This window comes from Pseudonaja textilis, chromosome 1 (assembly GCF_049901715.1).
Source record: "Pseudonaja textilis isolate UNSWEBS1 chromosome 1, rPseTex1.2, whole genome shotgun sequence".
In the NCBI taxonomy this organism is placed as follows: domain Eukaryota; kingdom Metazoa; phylum Chordata; class Lepidosauria; order Squamata; family Elapidae; genus Pseudonaja; species Pseudonaja textilis.
In genome coordinates this window covers 272,092,591-272,113,130 of record NC_141990.1, presented here as the reverse complement: position 1 = coordinate 272,113,130, position 20,540 = coordinate 272,092,591, and the positions used below count along the sequence as shown (strand labels likewise).

General features: G+C 36.8%; 1 protein-coding gene across 3 annotated transcripts in view; it reads right to left on the bottom strand.

Annotated features, from left to right (window-relative positions):
• RMDN3 (regulator of microtubule dynamics 3) overlaps positions 1-14,563 on the bottom strand; it is a 31,218-nt gene extending 16,655 nt beyond the window's left edge. Inside the window, exons 1-8 of one of the 3 annotated variants that reach the window (XM_087921807.1) lie at positions 14,463-14,563; positions 12,550-12,645; positions 11,957-12,165; positions 10,573-10,768; positions 9,083-9,229; positions 7,067-7,334; positions 5,519-5,621; positions 4,837-4,897 (exon numbers count right to left, since the gene is read on the bottom strand). In XM_087921807.1, coding sequence (XP_087777933.1) covers positions 4,837-4,897; positions 5,519-5,621; positions 7,067-7,334; positions 9,083-9,229; positions 10,573-10,768; positions 11,957-12,158 — 977 coding nt within the window. In that variant the 5' untranslated portion in view covers positions 12,159-12,165; positions 12,550-12,645; positions 14,463-14,563. Of the gene's footprint in view, positions 1-4,836; positions 4,898-5,518; positions 5,622-7,066; positions 7,335-9,082; positions 9,230-10,572; positions 10,769-11,956; positions 12,166-12,445; positions 12,646-14,462 lie in introns of those variants that run through there. The other 2 variants (XM_026710136.2, XM_087921808.1) reach the window with 2 other exon arrangements.
• Between the last annotated feature and the right edge of the window lie 5,977 nt (positions 14,564-20,540).

The following is a 20,540-nucleotide window of genomic DNA, read 5'->3' as shown; positions in this document are numbered from 1 at the left end:
TGTGGATGAAGAGACAGCTCTTGCCACTACTGAGACACAGAAGCAGACATTCTTGGAGATTGCAATACTTCCCTCATTTAGGAAAGCTTATCTCAGATGCTAGAATAGCTCACACATTACAGAGAATGATTGAATCCTGGCTATTTCCCAGAGACCTCTGAGATGAACAACTGAAACTTTGCGGCAGTGATGGCATTGCTATTTTACCGCTTTATGGTTTATTTTATTGTATTATTAGCTATAGTGCTTTATGAACTTATCTAAACATGTCTTAGCATTCCGGCATAGGGTGCTTTGCCAATAATAAATACATAACTAAATAAATAAGCAAGAAGAACTGAACAGTATAAAGAGTAAGGGAAATAACACTGACAAAAATACACAAGAATTGTTAGCTAGACAAAGGAATGTGTGTGAAACATTATTTAAATCCTGGAAAAAAAGGTAAAGTTTGGAGGAAGTGTAAGAAACAGAAATATGAAGCACAATTAGACTTGCAAGAGTCTGTAGCTAAAGCCAATCTCAAAGTGTAGTTCTGGTCTTCCTATGGAGCTGTTTCCTATTGAGCTATTTTCTGGTTTGATCCACCTAGTGTGACCATCAACAGTGCTTCTTCAATAGCGGTAGTCCTGTAAGTATTTTCTACCTCAAAGCTACAATCTTAGATGTATTCAGGAGTACGTCCAGTGAAACTCAGTCAGGTTCAACCGTAGGATCAGGCTGCGACTCACTTTTTCTTTCTTTTTCTATTCCTGCTTGAGGTACCAGGCCAAGCCAGGAAATCGGGGAGTGTCAAACAAAAGCAAAACCCATACTCTGCATAGCAACAGCAAGGAATATCTGGGACAACCAAATGAATCAGCCTCATGGGCTAACAAAGTCAATACCACACATTCTCCCACTGGTTCAGATAAAATTTCACTTCTTGAGAAATAAGCTGGAAAGATATTTAAAGTTTCATTAGTCTTGTCTTTCTTTCCTCCCCTGCTGCTATCCCACAGCATAAGACTGATGGTTCAGATCTTGGAGCAATGCCGTGTGTCTCCAAAGTGAACAGATTCTCATGAACTTTGGCCAGCTGAAAAAACAGAATCAGTCACCTAGGACTGTAAGGAGATACACAGTCTTGTCTAGAACAGACCTCATGGTGAACTATTTAGTTTGGTGTTTGTTTTTTTTTAACAAAACAGAATATTTACATTCCATTCATTTAGCCAACAGGTGGCTGGCTAACCACCTAGAAGTATTTAAAATAAAGCAAAATATTAAATTGCAAAATAAAATTATAGAAGTTCTTATTCGAATAAGACAAAGCAAGACTATTCAAATGCAGAATTAGCAACCCCCAAACCAGGTTTTGGCACTTAAAGCAACATAATGCAACTTAGAAGGCCATGAACAAATATAGCTGATCTTATCTGGCTACTTCTTAGCTAGCCAAAATTATATTAATCATGAGGATATTCCAAATTTAAATGACTGATTTTTAGTCTCTATTTTCATTCATTACCCATCTGAACAGCTCTCCAAAATGCACAAAATACTTTTCTAATGTGTATTGAGTACTATAAATCATTCTCTGAAGTAACTGGCTCAGTACACAGAGAAACCAAATTAGCTTTTATGACGCTTTTGGACTATAAGTCATCACAATTTTGAGATGTCCTCCCTTTTTGTTCCTATATTTAGTATCATATTTTTTAATTTTCCCCAGAAAATATAGTGCTTGAAGAATCAACAATTGAAAGTTATGGAAGATACACCTTGAGAACTTTTCCATTTGTGATTCAACCAGATTTCCAGAGTTAGAATAATAATAATTTGTTTTCATTCATGTCTAAAATTTGTTAATATTTTATTTCAGACTGTTAACATCTCAAGAGCTCCAAGGGTAGAAAAGTAGTTATAAACTGGGTTTCAGCAAGAGATTCTTGTTTGGAACATAAAGAGAACACTGATTTTAAATAACCCTGGATTTTCATGGGAAAGCCAGTGCTGAGGAATATAGGGAGAAGGAGGAAGGCTTATCACTTGCTTCAGAAGATTGGAACTTTAACACCCAAAGCAGACCACAGAGTGACTGAACCTATGAAACTGCAACATCTGTTAGAGAAGGCTTATTTCTTTTACATCCTTTGTAAGTACATCACAGTAGGCTTTTGATCATTGAAGATCAACAATGACACAAAGTCTGAAAATCTCAGCAGAACAACCCACTATAAAAATGGCACAGATAAAACAAATAAAACAGCAGTGAAAAGAAGAAGCCACTGGGGAAAAATCACAAAAGTTTCCAGCCCATTTACTTTGTTATGTTATTTTTTTTTCTCTGTCTCTCTGTATGACATTTCCTATGCAGGAACCAACACAGATGTCTATAGTCTGTCTGGAGGTTTTATCAGAATCATGAAACATGCATTGTGAGGCAAGCTCTATCTTTTCTTATCTCACTCTTTTCATCGCCCACATTTCATCATCAATTTAATTGTTTTTCCATGAAGCCAGTCATTTTTTAATGCAGTGGACATTATAAAATGGAGTGACAAGCTTCAGATGAATGAGAAACATGGTTTTCCAACCTCCTTGTTTGTGTAGATGTGGTCAAGGATAGTAATTTCTAAGCACCTACAAGGACACCAGAACCAACACCCGATTCCAACATGGAGCCCAGAATGACATAATGATTAAGAGTATAGGAAACCATAGGCAGAAGACCTTGTTTAAGGTGTGTTCTCATCCATCTTCCAGTGAATTGAATATGACTAAAAAGAGTAGGAAGAGCAAATGAATGATCGGCTATGGAAAAGGTACTACATGATGGACCCCTGGGATGCTATTTGTACTTCAGTAAGATGGTAAAAAACTGCCCTTAGCCAAAGTATCATGAGCTTAAACAGAAAAGTTTCTGTCTATATATTAAAGTTCAGATGATGAAAAACAAGCAAGATGATTTTGAAATATGTTAACAGTAATAAATAAAAACTGATAGCATAATCAGTTGTTACATCTGCATCTTCTTCTCTCAAGAGTTTATTAAAATCCCATAATGTTCTAGCTGAACTTCCAGTTCTTCTTAAAACATCAACATCCCCGGAATCAAAATCATCATCATCATCATCATCATCATCATCATCATCATCATCATCATCTACTAAACCAGTGGTGGTATTCTACCGTTTCGGCCTGGTTCTGACGTATCAGTAGTGCCGAAGATCAGCAGAGACTGAACCAGTTCTCTCTGAGGAGCTGCTGTTGGGCCCACCCACCAGCCCAGGCTCCCATACTGGCCTTTATTCCCTGCTTTTGGAGCACAGCTGCTTTGCGTAGCATAGCAGATTGCTGTGTATCAGCTGCTGAAGCAACAGGGAGAGTGCATGATTGCAGGAGGTGAGTCGGAAAAACTCTGCACCTGCGCAAAGTACGTGCCCACCAAGCCCTGCCCACCAAACTGGTGGTAAACTATTTTGAAACGCACCACTGTACTAAACCTACACGTTGCCTTTTTCAGCAACTCTGAGCCGTTTACAGTTAAAATATTTAAGAAAAATATTAATATATTTTAAATTCAAATTCACAAAAATATAAAGATATTATTTAGAAGCAATTCAGCCTTGGAAGGCTTAAAGTGCTGCAGTGTTTCTAAATAAACATCTCTATCCTTCTAAGACTCTAAAGCAATATATCCCCATATGAGAACTCCATTTAGCCTGAAGGCCAGTCTTCAGTCTTTTTGTACTGCAGACAGCTTTGTAAGCTTTCAGTAAATATTTTGAAAATAAAATGAATAACCTGATGTTGTTACATCTGCATTTTTTTTCTCAAGAGATTACTAAAATCCCATAATGTTCCAGCTGAACTTCCAACTCTTCTTAAAACATCTATTTCTGAAGCCAAAGCAAATATGCAATCTCCCATCTTGGTTTTTAAATCAGACAAGTTTTTAAGGAATGCAAAGGCTACAGACATCCTAACATAGAAAGGGAATTCTATTTTCTTCCTCTTGCTAGCTTTGAGAATTTACATATTGACAATTCAGCAAATTAGGCAACCGCTATGTATTTCAGAGTTGTCCCAGAGTTTTGACCCCTTTTGCTTGTTTCTAAACTATCTGATTAAACAATATAACTAATATAGTGTCTTATATATAAATCAGGTACCAGACTTGTTTGAAGACACATTTTTCATGTGTTACACTGCACAAAAGGAACATTGCCTTTAGAAATAATATCTGGTACAGGTAGTTCTTGTTTACTGACAATTGGGATCAGCAACTTCAATCACTAAATGACCTGGTTTAATTTTTCTCACTCCTCCGTCCTCTGGAAAGCTCACTTGGATACTGGGATAATCAGTAAGAGGGGAATTAATGTATTAATATTATATTCACTGAAGAAGAAGCAGGAATTACAACAGAGTAAGCAAGCACACAATGGGGAATACTAAAGTAATGTGTGACTCCGAGCCCAAAGTTGCAAATGGAGATCATGTGATTCTGGGGCTTACGATTGGTTGCCAGTGCCCAGATCGCAATCACATGACTGTAAGGATGCTGGGATGGCCAGAACTGAGGACTGAGTAACCATCATTTATTCAATGCCAGTGTAACTTTAAATGGTCACTGATTGAATGGTTGTAGGTAGAGGACTATCAGTAATAATAATCAGGACTATCAGTGAATTCACTCTCCTGCCAAATGAAAAAATATTCACTGGAGGAGGGTAATTTCATCTTGCATAATTTAGACTCTTGATCTGGGCAGCTTTCCTGTTAAAGGGTGGTTTTTTTTCTAAATATCTTTTCTCTTCCCTTATCTATATAAAGTAAATAATTACATACCATTGGTGACAGTCAGCATTTTGATCTCCTAATTGCAGAGCCATTTCGGCCTCTTCTTTGCCTGCAAATATAACCCAATTTTTCAATTTTTGTCAAAGGAAGATTTAACACCATATGAAATCTTACATATTTATTATCTAATGCTGGGGGGGTGTCATATAAAATGCCTAAAAATCTGTACGTTTTGCAATGTACTACTTTAGCAAATACTATCTACCATATAAGAATTTAACTATCATTATAACTGTCAAAGCCATATCAAAGCCAATCAAAGCTGGAATTTTGATTTAAGTATAAAATATATACAATTTCTAATATAAGAAACAATTGGCCAATTACTGGAGGAGACAGCATAAGAAGCAAAAGTAGCTGGATGACTATGAGATAATTGTATGTTCAGAAATCTGAAAAGCTGCCTACAAATCGGCCAAGAATCAGAAGTGTGAGCTAGCACAAATATACAATATATTTGAGTAAAGATAACAGCAGTATTGTGAAGCAATATTGTTTTCTGTTCATCTGAACTCTTTTCAATCTACCCATTTTTAAGGTTATTGTTTTTATAACAACATGAATAAATTTCAGTAAAATGTTATTTCCAGAAAATGTTTTCCAGATTAGGTGAATAACTGTCTCGTTGAATTTAACTGGTAAAAAAAAACCCATTAAAGTTTCTTCTTACCTTCACATGCATATGATTTCTTCTCCTCTATGTCTTCGGTGATTTCATACATATCACTGTAAGCTCGGGCCAGACGCCAAAGGAAATCCTGCTTGTCACTATACTGTATAGACAGAATGAATACCAATCTGTATGTTTGCATTTCATTTATTCTAGATTAAGATAAATGGCACTTATACCATATAGCACATTGTTTCGGGGCTAAATTATGCTTGCAAAGATTTGCATTAAAAGATAGACTTTGTAAAATCAATAATTAAATAAAACCCTCTTCCACTTGTTTGAAGTACAAAAATGTTTTGGCTTCTTTTATATCAAATATAAGAGAAAAGTAGAATTATTCCAGTTTCTGGGTGAGGATTGGCTTTCTAGATAAGGAATGATGGCAGTTGAAACTCCCTGTCCGCCAGCAAGGATAGATAGCACTGTGGTGAAACTGCCAACCAGGAGTCAGGTTCTGGCTGTTGAAAATCTCTTCAAAGAGAAGGAGAGATCTGGGGATCACCTACTTGTTCAATGGAAGAACTGTTCCTCATGAGGCAATCACAGGAATTTAGTTTCTCATGATCAAACACTAATTGAGCAGGTTGAAAAATGAGGGAACTACAGTGTGCCCTTAAACTCTATGAGGCCTTAATAGTTATTTGACCAGCAAAAGCCCCATTTTCTTAAGCATCTTAATAATTAATTATTTTACAATCTAAGATAAAGATTCCAAAAGGCAAGTGGAAGATGAGACTGTCAATGAACACTTTATTTTTGAAATAACGAATGGGAAACATATTTAGTGGACTTTGATTTAAAAACAAAAAGCTTAACAAGTTTGTGATCCAAGTAAGTTTTAAACGGATAATTTTTTTAAAAAAACTTAAAAAACACATTTTAAAATGTAATTTAAAAAAAATATTTTTTCTGACAAAGTATCTTTTAAAATAGCAAAATTAATTAGGCTTAAAGACCAGACCCCTTTGTGGGAATGCTGTTTGTTTATTAAGGACAATAAATAATTTGTGCATTTTATAAAAGAAAAAGATAAGGATAATACAGATGTAATTGCACTTAAGGAAATTCCATAGAGGAAGAAAAGAAACTCAAAGTGAGATTCCTTCTCTATAAACAAATTTGGGATTTTTATCCTAAGTGGTTAACTATTTTTCTTGTTTATATTATAAAATCTAACATATAGCCTTTTTTGGAAACATAAAACAAGCTTGGATATATAACTTTGCAGAATAATCTTTAGTGGGAAAAAAGTCTGATGACAGCTTTGCTATTGACATAGAGAAGTTCGAATTTCACTTTTATCAGCCTTAAGAATATTTACTATTAAATTATTTAATATACAGGAAACAAATGTACTTCAATTAAGCCAAGTCTCAGCCACATTGAAGATTCTAATTGCTTACAAGAGCAATGGTTAGCTTGCATTTAGTTGCTTGGGCTCATTATTGATATGGTTTAGATAGGACTTTGCACAACTCCTGTATTCTTCTCTGCATGTTAATTCACACACATTTTTCCTCCAGAAAAAAATCAATTAAGAGTTACCACAAGTTTATTGTTAAGCAGTAGTTGGAAACCTTCTCTTTTCTCCTGGTCAGTCCCTCTGTGTGAGCTATCGGCTTGGTGCAGTAACTGAGCAAGTTCTTCTTCTGAAACAGTGTCCAAAGTCAGTGCTGCTTCATCTTCATTGACAAGGTCCAAGGAATCTCTTCTTCCAGTTCTAACTGTTTCACAACTGATTTCATCTTCTCCTTCATCACTCTCTTTATCAGATTCCCTGTCATAATCCGATTCTGCATTGGCCGTAGTATATCTTTAAAGAAAACACAGTATTTATACTTCCATGTCAAGCGCATGCAGAATTTAAATATCAGGTAACCAATATCTAAATTCATATTCAAGTATAAGCCAGAACTTGGGGAATTCACAGCAAGCAATGTGTCCCACTCATTCTAACTGGCTTCTACCATTTTAATATAACCACTAAACTAACAAGTAAGTCAATATCATTTGAATTTTGGTTCTTGGCTTTTTGTATTTTTTTTAATAAAGTTTTATTTGGGTTTTCACACATACAAAATACAAATAAAATATCTTTTTTGAAAATAGCATGGTCCCAGGTTGAACTTTATACAGACACAAAACTCAATTTCATGCTCCTTTTTGTATTCTATTCCATATCTTATACTATTCTATATAGTTTTTCCCCCTCTTTTAATTTTCTCAATTTTATTTTGATTCTCTCATCTCAATTCAAGTCATTATATTTATACTTTTGTCTGTTCTGTTTCAATTTCATATTATCTTTTCTCATTGAACAAATTTTCTCCTGTAGTTACTAATTGGAGTATGACACCTTTATATCTTTTAATTACATCCATTCAACTCTTATTTAAACTTCAATATATACCTTAAGGTTATGTCCTTCAATATAATACATAATACATAACTTCCAATCGAATTCTGCTTGGTACATTCTTATAATACACACTATATTCTTTAAAAAAAAGATTGTAAATATATGTAATTATAAACCCTCATCCCATTCCAGTTCAGTTCTATCATTAATCATCATTAAAATCTTAACATCTTTAACACTTTTCAATTAAATATCATACTTCCTTAAAAACACATATAATCTCCATCATTAATTTTTCCCTTATTTCTCTTCGCATATGTTTTATAAATCATTAAGTATACCTTTTGTTACATTTATTTATTGACAAGCATTCCACTGAATTACAATAGCTATTTTATCAGACATTTTAATCATACATTGTTTCATATTCTCTAAGATTATTTTGTATTTCTTAAAGGTGGCAAACCAAGACATGCTCCTGACTTATGAATCCTGGCTTCTTAAAGAGCAAGTGAGTAACCCAGTTTGAAAATCCAGTTAATTTTCAGATGTTGGCCAAAGCAGAAAGAGCCTAATGGGCACAAATGTGTGGCATATACAAACATGTAACTGTTTCAGTCACCAAGTCTTCTGGAAACTCATAACTTACCTTGCATGGAAATGTAGCTAATATGTCAAAAGTAAACCTAAAAATATTAAGTACTAATTACCTCAAAACCTGACTGGGAACTATTATTTTTGAGCCACAACATGCATACCTGATTACCATTCTGATACCACTGAACATATGACAAAGATGTATCAGAAAAACACACCTAAAATATTAGGGTTCCTTCTTTAATATTAAATGTTTATATTAACATTAATTAATCAAAAGAAAGTTTGATGTAGGTTAGAGACAGTAAAGTAGAAACCGGGAAACTAGGAGTTCTAGTCCTCCCTTAAGCACTAAGCCAGCTGGTAGCTTTGGACTGATCACTTTTTCTCAATCCTAGGAAGGAGGCAAGGGCAAACCACTTCCAGAAATCTGCTTAAGTTGTCCACATTGAGTCAATGAGAGAGAAAAAACATAATTCTCATTTTCATCCTTACCCTTGATGTTTTGACTGCAAATGCAAATTAAATTGTCTACTACTACCTTTATCTCCTGATCAGCCAAATTACATTTAACTATTCCTTGCTCTAAACTAAATGTTCCTTACCCCCCCTCACTTTCTCCATCGTCGGTGTTACCAGCTCCTGAACTGGCTGTGAAATATATTGAACTGGATCCTGTGGAATCACTTCTTTCTCTGGGATATATAAAACGCCTCCGCCGAATAACCTTTTGGTTTTCTTCTAGATGAGACCTGCAAAGTTACAGATTGGCAAGGAATGACACTATGAAACCTTATAATAATCGATAGTATATTTCGTTTTGCCTATCAAAACAATTTTTGTTGTTCTGTTTAATACAATTCAAAATGAGTCCCAACTCATTTTATTTTCCCAACTCATTTTATACACACACACACACACACACACTCAAAATGTATGCTCTTTTACCCTTTAAAAATTGGAACATAACTTACAAAATGTAAATTATTAAAACACATTTATAAAAGTTAAGATGCCATAGTCAGCAAATAAAATTAAACAGAAAGGGCACATGCTTATATAAAAAGAAAAATCTTCAATTGGCAGAAAACAAATACAGGAACATAATCTAACCTACTGGGACAGGTGGCTACCACTGAGAAAAATCTTCAAATATTCTAGGAAAATATTCTCAGAATATTTTTTTAAATACTAACTTGCCTTCACGACTGTATTCTCATAATACTAGGGAAACAGTTGCTCCCCAAAAATGCTGATCATGGATTAAAAGCATGTCATCTGTTCTCTGAGCCTCTTCAGTATTACATAAACATGGGGTAAAAATCTAGCTTTTGCTCAGACTCTATGACATGTTATACTTGTATCATGAGTTAGAAACTCTCTGGAGATCATGCTCTGCATTTTATACACATGTCATCATCTGCTGGCCATCAAAAGTTAGTTAATTTAAATAAAGCAAGTCATTTGCAATTCTACACTTTTCTGAGCAGAAAAAAAATGAGGGAAGCAACTTATTCAAATTTCTCCAGAGAAATAAACATTATCCAATAACTTCCCAAAGGATGATTGCAACAGGAAAATGGGAAGTATTACTTCATGGTTTTGACCCTAAAATTTTAAATGAATGAAGCATAAGAAGGAAAGAAGCAGGGAGACTTCAAAATAAAAGAAAGGATAAGAACAAAAAACTGAATTCAGCAAAGGCTATTAAACCCAACATTATTTGGAAACTTCTTGTTTCAGATTAAAATAGCATGTACAGCTTTAAAAGAAAAACTTTGCCTCTTTTAAACATCTTTTCTTTTAGAAAAGAGTGTCCCATTTCTTACACTGTTACAAAATGAAGCAATAATTGTAACTGATACAACTATTCTGGCATTCAGAATTATTAGGTTGTTCTTTCTTCAGCTAAAAAATAAAAATGAAGCTATATATACGAAGGGAGCATTAATAAGGTTACACTAAGAAACCAGCTGTTCTGCAGATACCAGCAAGAGTAATCCCAGTAATCTCACATAAATCTTGACCAATAGTCTCTGGATTCTGCTACCTGGAATCTTCTGTAGCTCTGAATCTGGGAAAAACAGATACACACCTGACTTCGCCAATAATTTCTCCAGCTAAACTCTGTAGGCTGTCCCGTAATTCTTTCACCTCATGTCGCAACTCTATAAGGCTTCTGAGCACAAAATCAAGACGGTTTAATACTTCAGCCTGCTCTTCATGTGTTAGAAGAGATGTATATGGAACGCTGTCACCACCCTCCACTGGTTCTGGTCTCATCCAGGGAACTAGTATGAGAAAAATAATTAGCAAAAAGTTACTTCATTTATACTGCACAAAACTGTGGGTAGTAGTTACTTTTAAAAATTTTAGGTATGTAGACAAAACACAAAGCTGCACATATGCATTTGATCAATTGGCCCCAAATCCTAACTTTACATCCAGTTATTTTTAATCTACTGTAAACAAATATCAATTTAAATTTCTGTGTGACATACTTCTGGGGCTGATGGGGTACGAATATCTGTGTTAGATTAGTGTAGGGACAGCATAGGGTTCCTGTTCATATACTGACTGCCGTATTCTGAGGAAGATCTCTTGGCATGCTAATGGATCTTGTTGCAGAGCCTTAATTTTCATGCCTTAGGAAGGGTATCTATCTGGCAAGGTTCAGGTTTTCCACAGTGGCCATGGACTATCCTAAGCAGTCCTCTGATGCCATACACACAGCTGAAAGCTATTGAATCTTCTCTTTATTTAGGAGGATTTGTGTTGGGCATTGAGAGTCATTACACTGATATTGTGAGTACCACACTGATTGCTAATAAATTCCTAAATGGCTTGGTTCCTAGGTTCTAGTACCGCCACTTTCTACAGGTACAACTGACCTGAACTGTCCTACATGTTTGTCCAAGAAGGAACGCGGTGAGTTCCTGTTCATATGAGCTAAGGAGCCCGGAGAAGCTGTTTCATAACTAGTGGGCACTGCCTTATGCAGGACCTTCTTCTAAAGACCAGATTAGCAATAATTAGCTTCACTTCAGAAATTAGTCAAAATCATTATTTTATCTAAAATGAGTTCTTTCATCTATTTTGCTTATTTTTACAATATTTTATTATGTTTCAGTTATACAATTTTATGCTTTTAGGCATATTAATTACCAAAAGTCTTGGAACTCATTCAAGCAGCAAGAAAGGGACCGATTTCACAGATAGATACAGAAACCCAGAGAAATGGGCCTGAATTGAGAAATCAGAGCCCAAATTTATCTTTTGGAATGTATCGCGCGCAAAACAAAGTCACTGAACCAGGAGTAACACCGGTTGAATCCCACCCCTGATCAACAATCCCTAAAAAAAAAAAGCAGCCCCTGCACTTGTGGGAAAAATGCTAGGAAGAAAAATATATCCTACTACTCTGCATAAGTACAATCTTGAATAACTAAAAATGCAAAATAAATTAATCATTAACTTACCCTGATTATAAGGCTGAAGTGTTTCTGCCTGTTCATGAACATGCATAGCATTTTGCTGACAATGTACAACTGGATATCTTGAATTGTTTTTCTGACTGGGCTTCTTTCTCTTCTGTTTATAGAAATAAAAGATGAGACCTAATCCTGCAGCTGCTCCAAGAACTATACCAAGTCCCACACGAATGACCCCTGCTTTGGACATGATTCATCTGAAGTAAATTAAATAGAAATAAATTAGCCAAAGCAGGACAAAGACCTACATATCATATCATATTAACAGTAAACCATGTGAAACTAAAATTACCCTTAAATATTTTCAAGGACAGTACATGGCAACATAAATATCACTGTCTCAACTATTGCTTTAAAAATAAGTACAATAGTAAGTACAACAATGCTTTGTGGACTCAGTAGCAATTCCTTGCTTAATTTCACTAGAGTTAGATTTTTTTTATCAGAACATTTCTTTAAAATGTAGACTTCACTTACATACTTGTTCAAAGACACAGAGGTAGTTTAAAGATCCTGGATACTGAAAATAATGTGACCAGGCATTCCCCAACATGTACCACTTCTGGAAAGTTTTGTATTACCTGACATTTCTCAAGGGATGGCTGAAAAATGGATAAAAATGAAAGCCTTCATTTAAAAGGCTCTAGCGGGTTTTGCTGCCCATCTTAAGGTTAACTTTCCTATAGAATAGAATAGAATAGAATAGAATAGAATAGTTTATTGGCCAAGTGTGATTGGACACACAAGGAATTTGTCTTGGTGTAAATACTCTCAGTATACATAAAAAAGGTACATTCGTTAAGAATCAAGAATCATAAGGTACAACACTTAATGACAGTCATAGGGTATAATGAACAATCAAATCATACTAGAAAACAGTCAGTATAAATCGTAAGGATACAAACAACAAAGTTACAGTCCTACAATCACAAGTGGGAGGTAATGGGTGATAAGGAGTGATGAGAAGATTAACAGTAATAGTAGTGTACACTTTGTAAATAGTTGAACTGTGTTGAGGGAATTATTTGTTTAGCAGAGTGATGGCTTTCTGGGGAAAAACTGTTCTTATGTCTAGTTGTTCTGATGTGCAGTGCTCTATAGCGTCGTTTTGAGGGAAGGAATTGAAACAGTTTATGTCCGGGATGTGAGGGGTCTGTAAATATTTTCACAGCCTTCTTTTTGACTCGTGCAGTATACAGGTCCTCAATTGAAGGCAGGTGGGTAGTAATTGTTTTTTCTGCAGTCCTAATTATCCTCTGTAGTCTGTGTCTGTCCTGTTGGGTTGCAGAACCAAACCAGACAGTTATATTCATCTATATCCCCTATTGCTTTGGATCCATGCATAAACACAATTATTTTCCATACCTTAAAAAGTATATGTCTTATAGAAACAGTTGCATGAAGCCCAATTTATGTCAGGTCTTATATACAACCTTGGAAGCCTCTGTACAAGAATGGGACCATCCAATTAAAAAGTTGTATGCATTTCTCTACAATACAAAATGACAAGCTGAGCAACTACTCTAATATTTCCACTTCAAAACAGAATGCAAGACCTATTTTCAGAGTTTGCAACTGTTTTAAAGAACAGTATCCATATTTTTCTTTTCAGGCCAAGTTTTCTTAATGAAATCAACGGTACAACTGTCACATGTTATATTGCCCTTTTCTATGGTCAATGCTCATAGACAAAATCTATCTACGTTGTCACTTGGCGCCGACAACGACTTGATGACACACAATCAATCATGCTCAATAATACAATACAATCTCAACAATTGGATTCCTTGCTTCTGGAGTGGCAGGGAACAAAATGTGAACAGCCCAGTCACCGAATATGCTTTGAGATGGAAATTCAGATCTTGCCCACGCGGCTTAGGAGAAATGAAACTCAAAGAAGCCGCTACAGCATGGAATCACCTTTCGCTTCTTAGATTTAAAGGAAACCTGCCAACACCCACCACACCCACGCGATGACTTAAGAGATAGTGGGAAATTGCGCGGCGTGGCCCCCGCTTTCGAGGCAAGCGAAGCGCACACGTGTCGGGGGAATCGCTGGCACCCAGCGCCTCTCCAAAGCGTTCGGTTCTGCATTTCAGAGGGAGGAGCCGTGTCAGCCGGTTCACACGCTGCAAAGCAAGGTGTCTAATCCCAAAGGTGCTTTTTCAAGAGGCAAGTGGACTTTTTCTTCGAAAGTGGCCTCTTGAAAAAGCACCTTTGGGACAACCATGGCCTTGGATGACTGAGAATCTCCATAGACAAGGTGTCCCATGTCGCCCTCGAGACGGATCGCGTTATTCGCCCACCCCCAGAACACCTGCCTTTCAGCACAACAAACGTAGAAACGGTTTATCGGAGCGCAATCTCCATGAACCTCAGTGAGATTTACGTCCGAAGGCAGAGCCGCATAAAAAGGGCCTCGTGGAGAAATAAATCCGGCATAGTCAAACCAAAGAAGGGAAGCTACCAAGGCAAAACAAGCGGGGATTCTCACCGCGTAATTTAAGTATTCCCAACACCGCTTCGCTTCCTGCGTGGTACGTTCTCAAGCGGCCACCGTCCAACGCGTTTTTTCCCCCTTCACCTTCCTGCTCTGAAGCCGCGCCGCCCCCTTCCCCATAGTCGCGTTACAATGATATCATTGCCCTGCTCTGCTGTTGGGCTTCGCCTTTCAATTTTGCCCGGCTCTTGACAAGCCAGTTTTTTTCGCCTGGGTTAAAAAAAAAAAAATTAATGACGCGGAGAATTGACGCAAGGCCACGCCTCTATTTCGTAAATCCGTTTGTTTCAAAGCACGTGCCTAAGGAGCCAATGAGAGGAAGAAAGGGGAAAGTGGGATGGGCGGGGGAAGTGAATGTGCCAAATCTAAAGTCAGAGCCTTTGCGTTCGCTTTGTAGGTTTTTTACCTTACCCAGGGGTCCCCAAAACTTGGCGACTTTAAGACTTGTGGACTTCAGCTCCCAGAATTCTCCTTTGAAGTCCACAAGTCTTAAAGTTGCCAAGTTTTGGGGACCCCTGGGTTACACGTTTGCATTACTGTACCTGTATGTAGGGCAAACTTAATACCCGCAGATTTATGAAGGCCCATGTTGAATTTGAACAGCAGGTCTGCAGCTAATGAAAGCGTAGCTCTTTTCATAAAATTTAAGTCAGAAAAGGTGCTACCAGATTCCTATATTTGAAAGATGAAGAGTTTTTACATGCGACCATTTGATCACATCAGATACCCACTTCAGGTTTAATTAAATAATATGGTACCCCCAAATTGGGAAACCTTAAATAATACTAACTTATGCAAGGTGATCTGCCTTACGGCAATGGTTTCATTATATTCTCCCCTTTATGAGTTGTATCTTCCCCTAACTTTGGGTCTTCTACCAGAGGCCTGGGAGTTTGAGGATTCTGCATAGTACCTTCGCTGTTTCTAGCACTCCTTGCATCTGTTGGAGCCACTTTCCCATCTAAGGAGTCATAGCCCCAAGTGCTCCTGCTGCCACTGACCTTTATTTTCCACATCCTTTCTAGTTCCTCCTTCAGGCCATGGTACTTTTCCAGCTTCTCATACTTTTTCTTCCTGATGTTTATTATTAGATTTTTTTATCCCATATTATAAGTAACTCAAGGTGGTAAACATACATAATGTTCCTTCCTCCTACTATTTTCCCTAAAACAACCCTGTGAGATAGGCTGAGCTTAGAGAATGACCGGTCCAAAGTTACCCAGCTGGTTTTCATGCCTAAGGCAGAATTAAAGCTCAAGTTTTCTGCTTTCTGGGCCAGCACCTTAATCACTGCACCAAATTGACACTGCTACGTTTATTACCACTTGTTGTCTTCTATCTTCCAACCTAACCCTATCGATTGATGGAGAGTGCGCATACACACACACACACACACACACACACAGCCCGATACATATTGATTGGCAAACATAGCATGTTTATTCATTCAAAACACAGCTAGAATGTGTTTTATAGACAGGCATTCCACCTTTGCTTTGGCCATAGAATAGTAAAGCAGGTTGTGCATGATACAGGGTGGGATGCTAATGGTTCTGCCCAGTTCTATAGAGCCAGTCGCTTTGAAGAGCAGCAGACACAGAACTGGTTCTGTGTTTGCTGCTGTTTGTCCCACCTACCTGCCCAGGCTCTTACCTGTCCTTTATTTCCTGTTTTTCAACCTCAGCTGCTTTCTGTGGCACAGCTGAGGTTGAAAAAGCAGGGGAAAAGAGGCTTTTTGAATGCTGCGCACCTGTGTGCAGCACTTTTCAGCTGTCCAGGCGGCACAGCCTAAGGTTATTTTACACACACGCAGAATGCGTGTCAGACGCGCATGCATGTGCAAAACATAATCACCGAACCGGTAACGCCAGTTGAATCCCACTCCTGGCATGATACCACTGTACAATTTTATTGTTTATGTTAAGCAGTGTGTTATTGTTTCAGAGATCCTGATTGGATATACATACACCAACCTGCATATTTTTTGAAATATTTGGTGAAAAGCAACAAAAGTTGTACTTACATTTTTATTGTTATATATCTGAATAATAAGTTTCCTTTTTAATGTTCAATGCTTTCCAAACCTTTTTCTTCATTACCCAAAACCACTTTTTACCCAATATAGGTAAAACACTTTAAGTCATTGTAATTCGATAATGATTTTGTGTGTCATTATTCCCCCCTCCCCCACAAAACCACGTTCACTTTATTTTGGGTAATTTATCCAGGTTTGAGAAGCACTGACTTAGATATGACTGAGACAAATAAAACACATGTCATGAGGTACGATTTTTTTGACTTTCTACTTATGCTATATCTTTTAATTACTGAAAAAAAATTCTCATTACCACATAATGCTTTCTTTAAAAGTGGTTTTGTTTCATGCTCAAAACCACAGCTTAAGACTGAGCATTCCATTTAGTGCTATTAGAAATCTTGTTTTAGTCTGTCAGGTCCAGGTGGTGACGCAGGATCATTTGGTGAAAGCAAGTATAATAGATTTCATTAGATAGACCTGTACAGCTGAATGAGAAAAGGAAATGATTCTGAGGCCAAGGCTTCAGATTGTTATTTGTTGTCCTTTTGTTATCAGTGCAGGAATAATAGAGGAGCAAGGCTGTGGGAGTTTACAGTTAGGTCTTAAAGGATATTAAAGATTGTATCTAGCGCAATAAATCATAGCTCGGATTGTACTGCTAGAATTTGGGTAGACTTGCTAGCACATCTGCCTTTGTGAAAGTAATATCAAAACATACATAAAATTAAACCATATCCCTGTTTTCATGATCCTTGTGGATTTCTTATAAAATTCTTGCCATTAGAACGCAGAATTTCTAGTAAATAAAGTGTGTTTTGCAGATAAATTTGCATAGTTAGCTTTAAATTATTCTAAAATTTGAGGTGTGGCATTATGATGTCAAAGAATTCTCATAAAGTGAGACAAAACATGTTTACTAAGAATAACCTTGTGCTAACATTTATGAATATTTCACACTCTACTATTTTTTAACCCTGTAACTTCGGAAATGAGATGTCATTAAAATTTAATTGTAGCATTCTGGGTGATCAGTCGTTATCTCTTCCTCATAGGCCTTTTTCTGATCACATTTTTTTGATCTTGTACTTTTTCCAACAAAATCAAGATGGTTTAACACTGTGTGACATCTCTATTGGATAATGGGTTATGTACCTTAAAAGTATGGACTGTGCACAAGTTTTAAATAATACTTTCCTTGCTTCAGTCAGATCCACAAATGGCTATGTTTCTATAAAATAAACAAGATAGTTCCTGTGTCTGGCTTAATTTGGAACTAAGAGTGGTACTGCAATTGGGCATGGTAAAGCTGTTTACCCAGTGGTGGGATTCAATTTTTTTTTACTACTGGTTCTATGGGCGTGGCTTGGTGGGTGTGGCAGGGGAAGGATACTGTAAAATCTCCAGACAGAGATGGTATTTGCTGGTTTTCCGAACTACTCAAAATTTCTGCTACCGGTCCTCCAGAACTGGTCAGAACCTGCTAAATACCATCTCCATGTTTACCTATCTCTAATTTCCAGCAAGTATCTCATTATGCCATTTTCAAAGCTGTGTCTAGAGCAGGGGTCTCCAACCTTGGCAACTTTAAGACTTGTGGACTTCAACTCCCAGAATTCCTCAGCCAGCAAAGGTCCTTGGCCTAGGCCCTAGAGCATGTTTCGTCCTTTTCTTTGTTATTTGTTTCATATGCAAATGTTACCAAAGCAAAAAAAATAATTCTGCAATTACATGGGATACAATTAGTTAAGATTAGTTAAGAGGTTAAATTATTCTTGTCACAATGTCTTTATAATTGAGAACTCATACACCTCTGAACATTAGTGTGACAGGACTGGTGGGGTGAGACACTATCCTCGCTTCCAGCTTGCAATTCAGCAAATCTTTGCCTCCCAGATCTGTTACCCGTTGTGATGCTACATATAGTAACAGCAGTCCCAAAAGTGCTTTTTTCAAGAGGCAACTGGACTTTCTGGTTTTTCTTTGAAGATGTTTTCGCTTCTCATCCAAGGAGCTTCTTCAGCTGCCATGACCTGGATGACTGAGAATCTCCACAGACATAACAACAGCAATTCTTCATCTGTAACATTTCGTTTGCAGTTGCCCTTATGCAAGTACCAAATAACTGCTTGAAAATTCTTTCAATAGAAGAGACTGTATGTGGCTCAGGGTTGAATTGTGGTGCCCTTGGTGCTCTCTGAGCTTGATTGTTTGCTTGCAAATGTTTTATTACGAAGTAACACTAGCATTTGTTAATAAAAAAAGACCAGAGCACATCCTCTTCAGCACATCCCCTTCAGCAGCCAATGCCCAGATAAAGAGGGATTAATATGAAGCAAATAATTAAACAGGAAAAAATATTCCAATCAAGGAACTACTACAGAGCAAACCACACTCCCAACCAATGCTGGCAATGCAAACTACTATAAATAAACCAGAATCAAACTCTACATTCAATAGCATTGCTGATGTTACCTAGTATGCACTTCTTTGCAAGTGACTTGTCAGGCAAGGTGTGTGCACAGGTTCCCTTGCCCTCTATTTAGCTTTTTGTAATTGCAAGTTCCTGGTCAGCTATGCCTGCACATATGTGTGCCCCTTCCTCTCCAACAGGTAATTTGTAAAGACCAAGAAGGCCACTTGGAGAGGTACTAATGGTTAAGTTTTCATTGTTTGGTTTATATGTAAGTACTTAATTGGTTTGTGTGCTTATTAAGTAACATGATGTTCCATATCCATTGAACTGGTCAAAGAGGACATTGCAATATTTTAATTAGCCACAATAAGGTGCATCTCAGGATTGACATCTAGCATTACTGGAATTTTTGAACTTTAGTTTTTGGGTTGCAAATGCTTATTTTCCATCCTAACTTTGTAACTTTATTCATGCAGGACTTTTGGAGAAATGAATGGGATTATATATGCATGGATAGATTGGTTAGCTATTTGCCCCCAATTTTTTAAGAACTCCAATATCTTATATTGCCAAACAGAAGCTATTTTCATATGACAGCTACAAAGACCAACATGCATTACTAAGAAAAGATGCAATTGCTTTAAAGACACATGTAGAGGTAGTACATTTGCATCTCTGCATATCCTGAAGCATCTTTTTCAAATTATTTCTGAGGTACAGCAGAATTCTAGTATTTAAATCTTACAGGATGTTACTGGAATGAGCATGTTTACTACTTTATTAGTGAATAGGTCCTGGAGAACAAGCTGAAAATGTTTCCTATATTCTTGCAGACAAATGCCCATGCTTCCAAACTAAGATATTTTTACTGTTTAAAAAGTTCTCTGCAAGCAACTTGAAAGCAACTATAGACAACTTTAAATCTGCTCTAAGCATTGTTAGATTTGGAAACCACACCCTTCTTTGTCCAAAGACTTAGTTTCCAGACTTTCTCATAATACTAGACTTAGCATTTGCTTACTTGCCTGCAGCGCTAGATTTAGAGAAAGGTAAGTAAGCAAGCTACAGCTTAGAGCCTCATATTATGAGAAGCCTCTGAAAACAAAACAAATTTAAGTTTGAGTATTTACATATTGAATTTTAATTTAAAAGTATTTGAAATGCAAATAAACATAAAAATATGAAAAAAAAATTGTTCTTAGATTATCTGCTTTTTGTAGCATTTTTTTCCAAGTAAGTAAGAGCTTTATTGCTATTTTAATTTTCTTTTCTGGAAGATCAGGGTAAAACCCACGGCATCACTTTTTCACGTGGCGTATTGTGACTTTTTTCATCTTCGCTAAACCAGAGGTGGTCATAGCCAGCACATGATGCACCTCTGTGGTAGATAAATCATTGTGACCTCATTGTGACCTCATAGCAATCACCATAAATTCCTTTGCAAACTTCTGTGGACTTTTACACAAATATCAGGATGGGTTTCTTAGGCCAGTGTTTTTCTTAAAAGCATCAGATGATTTATTCCTCTTTCTTCAGCTAACTGTATTGTTTTACCCACTATAAAAAAATGAAATAAAAACAAAAACAGCCATGTTGAGACTTTTCAGGAAGCCGCTAACCC